Source organism: Enhydra lutris, unplaced genomic scaffold (genome assembly GCF_002288905.1).
Source record: "Enhydra lutris kenyoni isolate GAN:26980312 unplaced genomic scaffold, ASM228890v2 scaffoldscaffold29, whole genome shotgun sequence".
NCBI lineage: Eukaryota > Metazoa > Chordata > Mammalia > Carnivora > Mustelidae > Enhydra > Enhydra lutris.
Genome location: NW_019154113.1, coordinates 13733454 through 13750371, shown reverse-complemented (window position 1 = coordinate 13750371; position 16918 = coordinate 13733454). Strand labels below are relative to the sequence as shown.

At 43.0% G+C, this 16918-nt stretch overlaps 1 protein-coding gene across 6 annotated transcripts in view; it reads right to left on the bottom strand.

Annotated features, from left to right (window-relative positions):
• Window positions 1-16918, bottom strand: part of LOC111152612 (A-kinase anchoring protein 13) — a 320098-nt gene that overhangs the window by 101613 nt on the left and 201567 nt on the right. The window contains exon 1 of one of the 6 annotated variants that reach the window (XM_022511144.1): window positions 15051-15131. The exons of the other annotated variants lie outside the window; for them this stretch is intronic. Coding sequence (XP_022366852.1) covers window positions 15051-15131 — 81 coding nt within the window. Of the gene's footprint in view, window positions 1-15050; window positions 15132-16918 lie in introns of those variants that run through there. 6 annotated transcript variants of the gene reach the window in all.

Below are 16918 nucleotides of genomic sequence, written 5' to 3'. Positions count from 1 at the left end.
ACACACACACACACACACACACACACACACACACACACACACACACACAAAACAACCACAGTTAGCATCATACTTAATAGAGACCAAATGCTTTCGCTCTGAGATCAAGACCAAAGCAAGAATGTCCACGCTCATCACACTGATTCCACACTGTATAGGGGTTTCTAGCCAATTCAGTAAAGCAGAAAAAGAAATAAAATGCACAGGGATCTGGAAAGGAAGAAATAAAACTTCCTTTATTCAGAGATAGGATGACTGCCTACATAGAAAATCCTCAGGAATCTACAAAACTGCTGCTGGAATAAATCATCTTAGCAAAGTTGCAAGATACAAAGTCAATATATAAAAAAGCAGCACTAGTTCTATATGTTAGCAGTGAACAATTAAAAAAAATTAAAAACAAAAGTAGTACCATTTACAATAGCATCAATGAATATAAAATCATTAAGAAAATCTGAGTAAGACTTGTATTCTAAAAACCAGAAAATACTGAGGAGGAAAATTAAAGCATGCTTAAATAGAGACCTCATGTTTATACATCAGAAAATTTAGTCCTGTTAAGTTGTGAATTCTCCCCCAAATGATCACTACTTGATTCTAAGATTTATTACAAAAGGTACAGTCATCAAGCCAGTGTGATACTTGCACAAAGACAAACTTTTAGATCAACGGAGTAAGAGAGAATCCACAAACAGACCTTCACAGATATGGCCTATTGATATCTGACAAAGATGCCAAGTGTTATTCCAACCAGGAAAAGAACATTCTTCTGAACAAATAATCCTGCAACAAGTGATCTCCATGTGCAAACAAAAAAAAGGTTGGCAGGAAAAAAAAAACAAACCTCAATATTTGTAAGTCTCCCTCAAATTTTGTATCAGCTATAAAAATGAACTAAAAACATGCCTAAATATTAAAACTACAAAACTTCTAGAGGAGGGGAATATTTTTGTGATTTTGGGTCAGGCAAAGATTTCTTAGCACACATGAAAACCTGAAAAAATTGACCACATCAAAATTAAATTTTTTTGCTCCTCAAAGACATTGTTAGGAAGATGAAAAGGCAAACTACAGACTAGGAGAAAATATTTATACAGGATCTATCTGCTAAAGGACTAGTAATAGAAACTATATTAAAATATAAATTATTAAAGCACATATTAAATTATAAATGACCATGAAAAACCTCTTAAGATGCCATAATAACACAAAAAACATGTTTTAAAATGGGCAAAAGACTTGAGAAATTATTTCAACAAAGAATATATATGACTGGCAAAGAACACAGAAAAGGTGCCCAACATCATAAATCATCAGGAAAGAGCAAACTGAAACCACAAAGAGTAATTAATGGTCCATATCAGAATGGTTAAAATTAAAGACTGATAATACCAAGTGTTGAAAAGACGTGAAGAAACTGAGCACTGATATGTTACCAGAAGAATGTGAAACAGTACAGCCGCTTCAGACAACAGGTTAGCAATTTCTTATAATGTCACTAACAGACATTTAATACAACACAACAATCCCACTGACGGGTATTCATTCACCCAAGAAAAATAAAACGTATCTTTGCACAAAGAATTCTACTGGGATTCTCAGAGCGGCTGAGCCCCTAACTAGAAACAACCCAATTTGCTGTCAACAGGTAAATGGATAAACAAATAGTGGTACATTCATGCAATGCACCAGACTCACAATAAGAAGGAATGAACCACTGATACAAACAGCATGATTGAGTCTCAAGATCATGATGTTAACAGAAAAAAAAAAAAGCCAGACAAAAAACATTGCCTAGGACATGGTTCCATACAGTATTTTAGAAAAGGCAAAAATAGCGTGAGAAGTTTATTAGTGATTCGACTGGAGGAACAGAATGACTGCAAGGGGACAGGAGGTAATTTTGGGAGTGATGGCAATATTCCTACCATGATTGCAGAAGTTATTATACATAACTTCTTGATGTTATTATACATAACTTAAACATTTGTCAAAACTCATCAAATTGTGAACTTAAGTTGATTTTACTGTATATAAATTATATTCCAACAGAACTGAAAAAATCCCTTAAATGTAAGTGCAATATATGTTTTTAGTTTTTATAACTCCCAAACACCTTAACATTACAATCCTCTAGTTTCATTAAAATTTAGGAACCTTTGCAAAAATTCTTTATCTCAGGATATTTTTCATTGCCTTCTCAATTCCACAGCCAATGAGTAAACTGAACATTCTTGGCCTTCAATATGTAAGGGACTAACTGATTATACCTTTCATTTCATTTTATGCACCTGTATATTAGAAAAAGTAAGTTAAACAATTTGCAAAATGCATAATATATATAGATAAATACATAATGTGACTAATACATTAATCGTATGTAACTACAATAATGTATTGCTTAAATCAAAATTAAAAAATTAAAATATTTATCAAAATTAACACATAATAATGAAATTAAGATTAAATCAAATCTTTTTTAAAAGACTAATTTATTTGAGAGAGAGAGAATGAGCATGAGTGGTGGTACAGGTAGAGGGAGACGGAGAGAGAGAATCTCAAGCAGACTCCACAGTGAGTAGAGCCCGACACAGGGCTCGATCTCACAACCCTGAGATCATGACCTGAGCCGAAATCAAGAGCTGGAGGCTTAACCAACTCAGCCACCCAGGTGCCCCTAAATCAAATCTCTTTAACTGAATACACCCATTTCTGAATAACAGTGGTGAGAACATATTAATGGCGGAAGAACAGTCTTCATGGGTCTCTCTTATCTTCCCCAGGTCTTGCGAGCAAAGGCACTGATTGTCCTTTTGTTCTAAACTATCTTTTCCAAAAAGACTGTGTATCAAACAGCCTTGAAAAATAGAGATACTGCCTCTTTCCGAAGCAAAGGGTAGGTTTGTTTACTGTCTCGCATAATAAAGATAATGTCTCAGTCAAGGACAAAGATCAGGCAGGCTCACTGCCCATTATAAAAACTGAGGTTTCCTAAGGGTGGGGTTTCTCGACTGTGACACAGCGCCCTCCTGCGCTGCTCTGTGCTGCCCTTGGGGGACTTGGGAAACAAGAGGAACCAACAAGGAAGCGATATGCACGGTGCTTTTTTGTGCAATAAGCAATAAACTCATTTGTCCCTGGACCCAGGAGCCCTGTGACTTCAGTTAGCACCCCAGAAACTGTCAGGCTAACTTGGGAACCTTCAAGAGGGGTAAAATCTCGTACCTATCGCAGTTTTGACAGTTAGTATATATTAAATAGTATTAAAACATTTAAACACAGTGGAAAGCAAAAGTCTCTTGACAGAATCACACCTGTGTGGTGAAAAACCTTAATCTGATTCAGTTTTTCATTGAATGATTATGCTTGAATAAACATAAAGAAACAATATCTACTTTAACTTTTCAGTAGTTTACCAAATTTTTCTTTACAAATTACGTTTTTTAAATTTAATTTGGGAAATCTTCCATTTTATCATAGCTTTAGGCTGGCAGGAAAGTTACAAAGATAGTACATAGTTCTTATATGCCCCTCCCTCCCCAGTGTCTCTAAGAGGAACGTCTTACATAACCCTGGTACACTCGTCAATAATAGGAAACTGACATTGGTACATTACCATTAACTAAATTCTAGACTGGATTTGGATTTCGTTTCTCTTTCCACTAATGTTCTTTTCTGTTCCAGGATTAATACCAGGATACCACAACACACTGAATGTGTGTGTGTGCCTGTGCACGTGCAAGCGCACACGCATGTGTGTTTAATTTGGCATTTTCACATCTTTACTGGGATGTAATTCATATACTCTAAAACTCACCCACCTAAAGCATATGATTCAATGGCTTAGGATCTTCGCAGAGTCCTGTAACCAGTAACAAATGTCTGAGTTGAGAACACTTCATCCCGCCAAGAAGATACTGTATCTGCTAGTCTTCGCACCCACCCCACCTCTACCTCCCAGTTCTGGGCAATCCTGAGTCCACTTTCTGTGTCTGTGGATTTGCCTACTCCAGACACTTCACAGAAATGGAACCACACATTACATGGTCTCTGGCGACCGGCTGCTTTTCCTTTGCAAAGGGTTTTCAAGGTTTCCCCATGTCACAGCACGTATCAGGACTTCATTCTTTTACTACCGAATCATCTTCCGCTGTGTGGGGATACCCACATTTTGTTTATTTATTTATTCTTCAGTTGATGGACATTTGGGTTGTTTTCACTTTCTAGCAGTTTGGAATAATGCTTGCTATGAAAATCCATGTACGACTTTTTGTTTGGGTGTGTTTTCACTTCTCCTGGGTTTATACCTAGGAGTGAAACTGCTGGGTCATGTGATACCTTCAGGTTTAACATTCTGAGGAACTGCCAGACTTCTCCAAAGGGCCTGCACCTTTTGATGTCCCTACCAGCAACTTACTGGTGTCTTATCTTTCTGTATCTGTGCCAATCCTTGTAATTGTTCTTTTCTGTTTATCTGTCTGATTGTAGCCATCCTAGGAGGCGTGAAGTGGTATCTCCCGGGAGTGTGTGTGTGTATTTAAAGATTTTATTTATTTATTTGAGAGAGAGTGAGCACAAGAGAGCGTATGAGTGGGGATGGTGGAGTTGGGTGGGGGAGAAGCAGACTCCCAGCTGAGCAGGGAGGCAGGATGCCAGGCTTAATCAATCCCAGAACCCTGGGATCATGACCCAAACGGAAGGCAGACACTTAACTGAATGAGCCACCCAGGTACCCTGGGAGTATATATTTTTTTAATGGAAAATATATTTTAATCTGTTGGTTACTTTCTAGGAAAGGAAGACAGTATGAAGATGTAATGTGCATCACCCTTAGGTTTGCCTCTCTCCTTATTTAATAAAAAAAAAAAAGGTATTAAATATCTCCTATATATTAAATCATTCTGTGAAGCCTTAAAAGCAGAAGTAGTCAAGAAAGTGTCCTGCAAGGATTCCCAGCTTATGTGAGAGAGATGTGGAAGTGGTTGGTTACTGTGGGTCTTGCACACACTGAGATGTGTGCTGCCTGGGACAACGTGAGCTGAAATTAATAGAAAGGAGAATGAGTGGAACGCCTTAAGGAGTAACCACGCTGTAAATGCTGCGCGTATTTCTGGCCAAGTCACAAATGACACAGAGAGACCCGGGGCCAGAGTCAACGACTCTCTGCTTCAGCGGCAGGCAAGGCATTGCACAACTCGACGAGTGGGGAAGTCAGAGACTGCCACACCCTTGTAGAAGCAGAAGAATTTCTGCTTTAGAGAGCTTTAGTTTCACACAAGTTAAGGAAGCAGAGGGCTGAGAAGAGAAGGTAGGTCCAAGGTGCCAACTGCGGCAGAGACGTCAAAGGAGATGAAAGTTAGAAGTTACTGGACTGGGCAACTGTGACGTTTCTCGTGACCCTGGAAAGAGCACGTTTTATTTAACACAACAGGTAAGATCGGAATTAAAGATCAGAATTTTATTTAACAGAACAGGTAAGAATCAGAAGTAAACACCTCTTGATATCTCTAGATTCACAGTACTGAAGTTTATAAAATACCGTCAGCTGGACTGGATCTCTCTCCTGCCCCAGGAGGAGGCATGATGCCATTTCAGAGAGGAGACCACACACACCCCGTGAGGCTAGATTCGCGGACAGAATCCTCGCGGACTAACTGTACCGGTGATGGCGTCTGCTCTGAAGGGTGAGCTTCTTGAGAAGAGAAGCACAGCTTAATTCCGTGGGTTTCCCAACCGAGTAACAAGTGTGGATTTTACAGTGGATGCTTAATGACTAATCTTTGAATTCATCATCTGCAGTGATTTTACAAAGAATGAAAAGTTAGGACTGAGAGCCGTCAGGGTTATCACTTGGCCTCCGTTTACCAGATCCATAAACCAACCAACCCACCCGAGGTAGCGGACGTGGAGGAACTGGGCCAGGCAGGACGTACTCACAAATAGCAAGGGCGTTTTCTCCTCAGCCCCACAAGTGCCTCTTCTGACTTTTTCCTTTGTCTTGGAATTCAACAATTGTTTAAACAAGCTTTAATAACAATACTAAACTGAAACAGTCTGGCGAAGTATAATTCAGATCTCTGGAGGCAATTAGTTGGAAGACAGAGTCCAAGTCTACCTCGGACAAGATTATTTAGAAAATAAAATATGAAAATGAAACAAACATATGGAACTCTGGGTGCCAAGTTTCTGAATATCAGAATGTTGCCACTGAGAGAAATGTCTTCTGTTTGTTTGGGGCTGTCTGTCCAGATGCCTGCTTCGGTCACCCATAGCTAATGAACAGCCATGTGCCGAGGAGGTGCACCATCTCTATGCACACAAGGCACTTAAGCAAATCTGGCCACAATGCAGCTGTCAGCTGGTTCCTTCCTCCGAATTAGGCCTCATTTACAAACATTTAAAAGTAAAACCTATATTGAAAAATGTTCAGGTTTCAGGTAAATCAAGACTTTTTCACCAGGGAAGGATAGGGAAATGTAGCATAAGAAGGCTTCCTGAAGCTCTCTGGCGGTTAGCTACACACACATCCATCCACACAGCTGGCCAGGCACCATTTTGGGGGCAGCCGCCTTACGCCTTACGTAAGAAACAGTGTGAAGGCACAGCAACAGACAGATGAGGAAGATGGGACCCTGACTACAGCTGGCAGGGTGGTTCTCACAGTTCCCAAGTGTGAGGAACCCTTCTGAGTTAGAAATGCCATGGGTTCCATTTGCCTCCCATACTGCAGGATGACAGAGATAAATAACCATGTGACACGACTCCACCAACCGTGGGCCACAGCCTGGGAAACACTGAGTAGTCACTGAAATACAATAGGTGTACGAGTACCGGAAACCTAAAGAAGTAAGAAAGGTCCTTGAATTAAAAAAAAAAAAAAAAAAAAGATAATCTCTGGTTCAGATAATTGAGAAAAGCTTAGCAAAGCGGGTGGTCTATGAGATGGGCCTTGAAAGGGGGCAGGATGCTCTGGAGAGAGTGGGGAGGCAGGGAATTCCAGCTACGTGGGAAAAAAGGATGGTCCATCAGTTAGGACACTTCAGAGCTGGAGTTCATAGCCTTTCATGGCCCAGGCTCCTTCCAAGAATCTGAGGGAAGCCATGGAACCCTTACAAGAAACACGGGTGTGTGTCCAGACAGTGGTTCTGGAGCATACCCTTGGAACCCCGATGACAGACCCTTTCCTTAGATGTCTCTGAGGAGCACAAAAAGCCCACAAGTTCCCAGAAAGAAGAGTGGAGGGTATGGCCACAGTGAATCTAGGCTTTATTCTTGAGCAAGGGTGGACTCTTCCCCCAATTACAGAAGCAAGGGAACGAGAGCAGTATTACGCCAGGAAGTTAACGCTAGAAGTGTACCGATAAAGTGGGGTAGAGGGGAGGAAGGGAGTGTGGAGCATCAGGACACAGAGACCAGAGGGGACTGAAACTGGACTAGTCTAGCAGCTGCGTGCAGCTGGGCTGGGGAGGCATCCTCTGCAGACAGAAGCAGCAGCAGATCTGTACACTAGCACACACGGTAGAATCCACAGAAATAAGAAAAAGCGGTCAAAATCCACCATGTAACAGACAGGAAGTCCCGTGGGGAAGAGTATGACGAGAGTCATACTCTCGAACAGAGTCGCACTCTGTTCGCCCACGCAGAGTCTCAGGTGTTCCGATGTCTTTCAAAGAGGGCGACATGAGGCAGCCTGGAAAGCTCCTGCTTCTGGCCTCTTACAAATATAACCAGTGCAAAAGCGAGTGTGCATTAGCGAAAAGCGCATAAGTCAAAACCACAACGAGACGCTGTATCACAGCCGTTAGGGTGGCTACGATCACCTCCCCATGTCCAAAAAACCACCAAGGAAATACCAAGTGTTGCGAGGGCACAGAGAAGTCGGAACCCTGTGCACCGCTGGTGGGAATGTCAGACGCGGCCGATCCAGCAATCCCACTTCTGGGTATATGCTGAAAAGAACCGACAGCAGGGACTCGAACGGATATTTGTACACCAATGTCCACTGTAGCGCTGTTTGCAAGAGATAAAAGGTGGGAACACCCCAAATGTCCATCAACAGACGGATGGATACACGAAATGTGGTATGCGCATACAGTGGACTACCATTCACCCTTCAAAAGGAAGGAACCTTTGACTTGTGCCACGACACGGCTGACCCTGCAGATCAGCACGATGCTAAGAAGCCAGTTAGCCAAGTACAAATCCCGTATAATTGCACGCATAGGAGCTAACCAGAGTAGTCAAACTCACAGAGACAACACAACAAAACAGAACCCAGAATGGCGGTTTCCAGAAATAAGGAGTAGGGAGAGAGAAACGTGGAATTGTTATTTAATGGGTAGAGTCTCAGTTTGCAAAGATGATAAAGTTCTAGAGACAGATGGCGGTGAGAGTTGCACAACAGTGCAAATGTTCTGTGGCATCACTGACCTGTACACCTACTGGGGTAAGTTCTGTGTCATGGGTGCTCCCACAAAAGAAAAAAAAAAAAAAAAAAAAAAAAAAGGAAAAAAAAGCTTGCGGTAATTAGAGATAAGCAAGCTCATTTAGACAAAAGTGGTCAAGTGGCCCACACAGTCAGGGGCAGAGCTGGAATTCTGGGCCAGATGCTACCAATCATGGTCAATGCCATTAACCAGAGGACAGCACCATGTGTACCAAGTGCAGAAAGAATGTCAAAACACGTATCAGTATTTTCGACCACATCCTGTAGACAGTGACAGCAACACCAAGCATACTGTCTTCTTGTGTGAACATATTGTTCTTACCATATAAATAAACTGCTTAAGAGATATAAACTGGGTTACAAAACATCTCCCCCGTCCTCCTGCCCTGTTTCAGAATCTGATATCACAGATAAGTCGGCCCTTGTCTTGGTGCTGTTCTTCAACTGTTTCTTTCTCACTCATACCGAGAGACAACTTAAAGACCGAACTATGTGGCTACATTGGAAACATTCAGAGTGCTTCCTATAGGCCAGACAGAACGCCAAGTCCCGAGTACAAACATGGTAACACACCTGTTTGCCCATTAGTCTCTTTTCCAAAAGGTAACCTCTAAGACCGAGATTTTTCCATAAGCAGATGATAAGCTGGTTCTCTGTACTATCAACACTCTTCTTACCCGACTCTGAGACTAGGCTTGGCCAGATTCTGATTCTTAGCAGAATTAGGAGACAGAAAAGGAAGAAATAACAGTGTTGAGACGTTAATAATTTGAGTTTTAAAGAGACCAATGAAGATGATTATGAGCCCCTCTCTCCAGATTTTGCCCTATGGAATCTTTGAGCTAGTATGAGCAAGACGCAGGACTGGCAACAGACTGGATGGGTAGGAGAGGGAAGAAATTTTGTTTAGCAAGTGGCTGGAAGTAAGGAAGATAGAAGAAGGTAGACACTCTGCTATTACATATCCATGTTTTTGGGAGGGAGAAGTTACCAAAAAAACTTTCTGGCTCTGACCCCATTTATGATTCCTCAGCTAGAAACCAAACTTAAGTCTTTTGTCCACACTATCTCTAGTATCCCTAGATCATGGACACCACGGGTATTCAACATCCAAAATTCGGGGGGGACTATGAGGCACATGGACCATGGGGTAATGGAAGGTCAGAAGAAAAGCCAGGGCCGTCCAGGTAATTCTTCGTTCCTGCCACAAAGCCTGGGACTCCTTGTGAGCATCTGAACTACACCCACACTGTGTTCCCATCAGTCTGAAAATAGAGCTGTACATATTTCCAGCAGAGAGGGAACTGCCTTTTGTTTTTGGCAGCATTTCTCCTACTGTTTATATCTGAACATCCTAATAATACAGGCTCAGGGTTACACCCAGCCTTCCCAGCCATTGCTCATATTTACTTCCTCTGCAACTGTCTCAGGAGATCCAGCCAGAGTTATAAGCTGAACGAAAGGAAGCAAAAACCCACCATCCGGACAGAGAAGCCAATACTTGAGTCAAATCTTTTCAGGGAATCGGATTGCAACTGGGCAGATGTGTGCAGTTGTCCTCAGTACTGAGCCTCCTCGCATCTTTCGTTTGACGCAAGGTCGAACTGTCTTAGAGAAAGCAAACTTATGAAGGATGGGAGTATTTCTCGGGAAAATGACACTAGACTTAAAGACAAATTACTCCTCTGAGTTTAGCTAATGAGGTCATGTGGTCTGCCCAAACATCATGGATAGGGATGGGACTGTCCTCTGTAAATATTTTCATTCAGTGTGCACAAAACATGGTTGCAAATCTTTTAAGGATTCACCAGACACTTTTAATCACTAGCTATAAAGTATGTTCTCGATAAACCATCAATAACATGAAGAATCATTATTACTAGTAGGCAATATTTTTCCAGGTACCTATAGTTATAAAATTAGTAAAACAGAAATGCACCTTGGACTAAAATCAGTTTACATCAGAAATCAATCCTCGATTCTGATGCCCTTCTTTCTGGTATGCTAGTTTTGTAGAAAGTTTCAGATAGGTAGTGTCCTCCTGTGTTAACATGCATCTCGGGAATACTCACCGTGAGTTTAACTACTGAGCTACGTTAGGTGAAAACTTCTATCATTCACCAGCTTGTGAGTTCCCTACTAGCTTTTCGAAGGATGCGGACAAAAACAGGTTATGTTGGTACCAATGGGTTCCTGCCAAGAATAAAATTCTTCCATTTCCCATTTTGAGCATGTAATTCATAGTAACCAACCTCTTATCATAGGAGCAAGAAGTTATACACACAAAGAGGGGGTGGTCAAGGGAATGTCATATAGTGAGGAAGAGCAATGAGTGTCCGCGTACTGGGCCGGGGGCTAGAGGCGTAAGTGACCAAGGAATACTGTTAACTTATGCCTTATTATTCAGCAAAGAATTCGGAAAGGAGATAAAATTTCAGGGTTGTTGGAGGCCGATGATGGGAAGCCAGAGCTGATCTGAGGACAAAGACCGAAAACGTATGCAGCTTTAGGGAAATCTTAAGGGAAGGCTTTGATGCAGGAGAGCTACCATGAAACAAACTCTACAGAACTGACCAAGGGAAAAGATCGGATTGCAGCACAAGCCAAAAAAAAGCATGGCTATATAACCGGGACGAGAATGGTGTAGCTAATCTGCGGCGAATTACTGGGATGCCGATGGAAGGCCTGCGTCGTAAATGTGGAATCCCACAGCGGCGGGCCCACAGTCTAAATTTTGTGTTTACTGTCCTCCTCCATCTCTGTGTTCTTACGCCAACCTTCCAGCACATTAACTACAGCCTACGTACCATGATGCGTGGGAATCCTTACTTAGAAGTCCTAAAAGAGTAATTCATTCCATTAACAGAACTTCTTGAGCATTTAATACAGATTAGGAATATTGTTTTCAGTACTTAGAAATAGTGAAGAAATGAAAAAATTATGAACTCATTTGTATAAAAGAGCAAATTTCTACAGACAAAAGTGGAGTGAGAACACACACACGACCACTTGAGGACAGAGTGGCATATGTACCCACATATGATAGTTTTTTTAAAAACACGGATCAGGGACGCCTGGGTGGCTCAGTTGGTTAAACAGCTGCCTTCTGCTCAGGTCATGATCCCAGCGTCCTGGGATTGAGTCCCGCATCGGGCTCCTTGCTCGGTGGGGAGCCTGCTTCTCCCTCTGCCTCTGCCTGCCTCTCGGCCTACTTGTGACCTCTTTCTCTCTCTCTCTGACAAATAAAATCTTTAAAAAAAAAAACAAAACAAAACACGGATTAAAACACGAAATTCAAAGTGAAAGATAATTGGAGAATACTTCTGAATGATTAAAAAAAAAAGAATTATGGAAAAAATCTGCAAAAAATCGTGCACCAAAATAAATTTATACGAGGTCACAAATCTGCCCTATGTGTTATGGAAGGAATTCTTGCCCTGGGAAAGAAGCAATCGACAAGAGTTTCTAAGACTATTTCCACTAGGGAAGTCTAGAGGCGCCTGAGTGGCTCGGTCAGTTAAGCATCTGACTCTTGATCTCAGTGCCGTGAGTTCAAGCCCCATGATGGAGCCTACTTAAATAAATAAATAAATAAATAACAACATAGAAAAGAAACACATATGTATTTATATGAAAACTGATTCACACATTCATATTCATGTGCACTGCTGACTGAAGAGGAGGTCTACGATAGCAAGAAAATGCATGAAGTTTGAAAACAATCAGAGCTGGGTTTGCATCTTATTACCTGTTACACATGAGCTGTGAGACCTTCGGAAAATTACTGACTATTCCCCGTCTGTTTTTCCATATGTAAAATGGGACAAACACTAGGAATGTAAAAATGAAAAGCCTGGATCTCATATCCATCCACCTCTTCCCACTTCGAACCACAGAACCAAGTTACCATGCCTTGGGCTGCCATAATGGCGGCCTAGCTCATTCCCACATGACCAGAAGGATCTCTTCAAAACGTGATTTGAGAAGTAACATGTCCGAACACAGCCAAGTCCTGATGGCCATCAAGGCCCTGCTTTTCTCTCCCACTTACGACTCTTTGGATACTGCTCCCCCGCCTGCTCAGTGTGCCCCCATCACAGTAGCCCGGCCACTGCTTCCTGAGGACCTCAGGGTCTCTGCATTTACTGTTCCTTCTCGCCAGAACACTTTCCTTTGGCAGTGCGGGCATCCTTCTATCCTCTGCAGATCAGCTGTTTAAATGGCAACACCTCAGAAACACCTTTTATCTAAAACAGGCCTTCTGATTATTTCCTATATAGCCCATTGTTTATTCCCGTCAAGTAGCTTACAGCAATCCCTACTTTTTTTTTTTTTTTAAAGATTTTATTTATTTATTTGACAGAGATCACAAGTAGGCAGAGAGACAGGCAGAGAGAGAGAGGGAAGCAGGCTCCCCGCCAAGCAGAGAGCCCGACGTGGGGCTCGATCCCAGGACCCTGGGATCATGACCCGAGCCGAAGGCAGAGGCTTTAACCCACTGAGCCACCCAGGCGCCCCCAGTAATCCCTACTTTTTAATTTCTCTGTTTATTGTCTGTCTTTGAGCAAGAGAAGGATTTTAAAGAACCATGTGCCCCTTGGATTTAGCGCCATCGCTGGCATCGAACGCACCATTAATAACGTTTTAATGTACAGCTCTCAAGAATATCACCTTCTTCTCTAAAGCAAAAAAATTAACAAGAAACTTAGTTATCTTATTTCAAACACACTATTTTCAGGACTCCAACTGTAACAAATGCCTATTTTCTGAGAAGTGAAGTTTTCTCTACTAAAACCTTCATTATACAGTTGGCAGCATGGTACAAAAAAAAAAAATACAAGCAAATTCACCTAAAAAACTAATTATCCTTCATTAGTTGTGGGCTTGTGGGAAAAAAAGAAAATCACATCTTCGTCAGTCAAGTACTTCATACTCCTCACTTGGCTCAAGAGATCAGGGGAAGACTTGGGCTCTTCATGTGAGCATGCGTGGGGGCAGGTGTGTGGACAGAACAGCTGCTGCCTGAGCAGAAAGTCTCAAATGAAATAACGTATGTGGAAGTGTTTCGTTAAACTGTAAAACAGCATCTCTGGGGCCAGTAAGCCCACGCTGATTTAGCTCCACTCGTAAAGGCTTTCCTTCCCGGCTACAGTGCAGGGTACTGTGCATTTTAGCATTATTTAAATATGTGATACTCCCTGTGACACCCAGACTGGGATGTTCTACCCTCCCTCCTTTTATCGCTTCTTTCTCTTTCCTTAGACAAGTAAAATTTAAGATCATCAAGAGTCAAGAGTATAAAGGTCCTAAAAACTGAGCTCTCCTAAATATTTGAGGACAAAAATTTTAAAACACCACTGTGTTTTCATAGAAGTAATCACGTTTCGGAGGAACTAAAATTGATTACATCTTGGAACATGTTCAAAAAGCCAAGTCCCAAATTGCTCTCAGCTTAGGCCTGGCAAGTCGGACAAGCACCTGGCCATAATCAGGAGGGACAGGGACACCACTCTGTCACAAATCACGACTCCTACCTGGCCCCTCATCCACGGTGTATGTCACTGGTTTCTGTGACTAGCCTTCTAGACCCATTTCTGGGACTCAATGGACCAGTGAAAAAGTTTAGGAAGTCTCAAGTAATAAACTGAATTGATAAACCGGTAACACAGTTCCAAAATCTCCTTGACCAGGGCGACGCGTCACCACTCCGCCCACACCCCACTAGCTTTATACTTTCCCAAGTTCAGGTACTGAGGTTCTTTGGCATCTGTGAAGCACTTGGTCGACTTCCAATTTCCCCTGCTTTGCCAGAAAATCGCTAAACTTCCAAAAAGTGTTCCTGGAGTCGTCCAACATTCCCAGACTCCCATCTTATGGCTGGAAGAGTCCTTACTAATTTTAGATTCAAGGACGCCCTCTGTGAGCAATTAGCCGTTCGGAGTCTCCACCCCCATCCTGCTTAGACACCGACATCACCGACGCCAAGAAAACAAATACAGCTACCATAGGAGTCCACGAAAAGCGGTCAAACCAAGGCGGGAGCACCACTCTGCAACTTTAATCAACGGGCTGGAGACCCCTCCAAAGGGAAAAGTGTCCTTCGTGCCCCTACAGAGTTACAAGAGACAGCAGAACACAAGAGAGAGGAAAGATTCAGAGAAAAGGCAGGAAAGGAGACCAACAGAGAGCGATGCCCAGACAGGTGGGGCTGGAGCAGGGGAGGGTGAGCGGGCGGGGATAACAGGGACAGAGGGACAGACAGAGGCATCTTAGGAAAGAGCAACTCTGAAGATGAATTTCTCCCGCTGTGATTTTCAGGAGTATGAGGTTCCTGAGCTTAAGAACGCATGTTAAAGCAAACAAAATGATGTCTCAACCGTTTAAGTGCGGCTTAAGACTGATTGTTAAAGCCCAATCCCCCACAGTCTCTGTTCAGATACTCTTTTGAGAACCTTAGAATCATCAACCTTGCCCCTCTGTTCCCGACTTTTCACACATCCTCTCAGCCCTTCTCCCCGGACAGGGCAGCCAGGCACTCAGTCACCGGATGTGAAGAGATAAAGGCGCTTGGGAGCTGTGGGCTCTGGGAGGTGTGGCCCCTTACCTTCAGCAACACCACATCCACTGTCCTGTCCACCTTGGAGATGTCACACAGGCTGTAGCGCCTCTTATGCCGCTCATACATTTTTGTTCAAACTGCACTCCGCCAAGTCCAGAGTTCCAAATTTCGCACGCTGAGCTGGAGATCTGTGCCTTCCAAACTCCTCTCTCTATAAAACCCTCAAAGGGTCCAAAATTGATTAAAAAGAAACCAAGTGGAATCCAATTCCTTGAACGGATGGAAGACTTTCTGGCGACTTCAGAGCACTGGGGTGATAAATTTGTAATTCATAATATAAACAGTAAGTGCCTCCTGATGTTCTACTTTATGCAGATCCCGAGTGAAAGAGAAGCGTGCAGCGTTTCCATCACTGGCGACAACTCCAGTAGAAAAATTAAGAATGAACAGGCTACGCATAATGGCCGACGCACGTGGGGGAAAAACCCAAAGCAGGCAATAAAAATCCAGTCTGCACTTTGTCAGGAAAAGCGAAAGAGAGAAAAAGGTAAAACAACTCTATTTCAAAGGGATGGCATGAAAACATTCTCATTTTCTCATTAAATTCTGTTCCTGCTTACAAAAAGAAAAAGAGAGAGAGAGAGAGAGAGAGAGAGGAGAGAAGGAAGATAAATTTTTTCCTTTACAGAAAAAAAACCCAAACCAAAAACCAGTAGAAGCTTGGAGATTCTATTCAAAGTAGAGTCCGTGGAGTCGGCCTCTTGCTCACCAGACAGTGGGGCTTGGTTCTGATTTCAGCTGAAAATCTCTACTGACAGCAGAGGAAAGGCGAAAAGAAAGACCACTCCTCCTGCTCTCCTCCCTCCTCCCTCCTCCCTCCTTGGGCGCTGGCCCTTCCCTACCCCAGCCCCCCTTCTCCCTCACCCTCAGGAACGTCACTACTTGCCCTTTCAGCTCCGCACCAGCAGCCTTGGAGGCTTGAAAACCTAATTGCAGTGGGAACATGATTCATCCACAGACGGAGAAGAGAAAAACAAGGCTTCCTTTTCCAACCCACTTCCTCCTCCTCCTCCTCACACTATCCCCTATGAAAAAGGTTCTGTCAGGCTTTGCAAGACGTAACTCGAACGCTTTGATGTCCGAGCAGCGCGATAATAAAAGGGGGAGGATGTCATCCTAAACATCACGAGCAAGTACAACATACTTATCTATTCCACGAAGTATAGAAAATGGAAACTACCCAAGGCGCACACGCAGCTCCCTGCCAAATGCAAACCCATGATTTAATATGAGAAAAATGTTAGCCAAGTATTTCAGGGCTATGTCTCTAGAATCCAGAAGTGGCTACAAAAGTGCCTGATATGGTTTAAAAATCTTTCAAGAATGGTTCATTCTTTTTGCCTTTTTTGGGGGGGGGGCAAAGGGTCGGCGGGGCAGAAAATGAGTGACAGAAGGGGCTTTAAAGACAATTCAAGAAAAAAGGAGCAGAATGAATGGGTCCATGTGTCAATACTTCTGAGCGAGGAGGGTCACCTAGGCTGGGACCACTTCCCCCTTCAGGGCTTTCACGGGCACTGGTTGAGCCTCTGCCTGGCTCTGTCACTTCATTGTTGCTGAGACGCCCTCCCCCGCAGTCCTACCCTGTGCCACAGCCTCCGGGCAGCCTACTCCAGCATTATCCTTACTTCAGACACCCTCTCAGCTTGGTTGGTAAGTGATCTGGGAGGGGGAAAAGAAGGAACTGAGGAAAGCAAAAAGGGGGGAAAAGAGTGGAGAAAGCAAAGAATAAGATCTTATCCTTTAGGAGCATTAGGCTGCCACTATTTTCCTCAAGGGGTTAGGGGAGTCCTCAGCCAGACCTGAAGAGTGTGAGTGTGGGTCTTCAGATACCACAGGGAAGAGGAAGAAAAGAG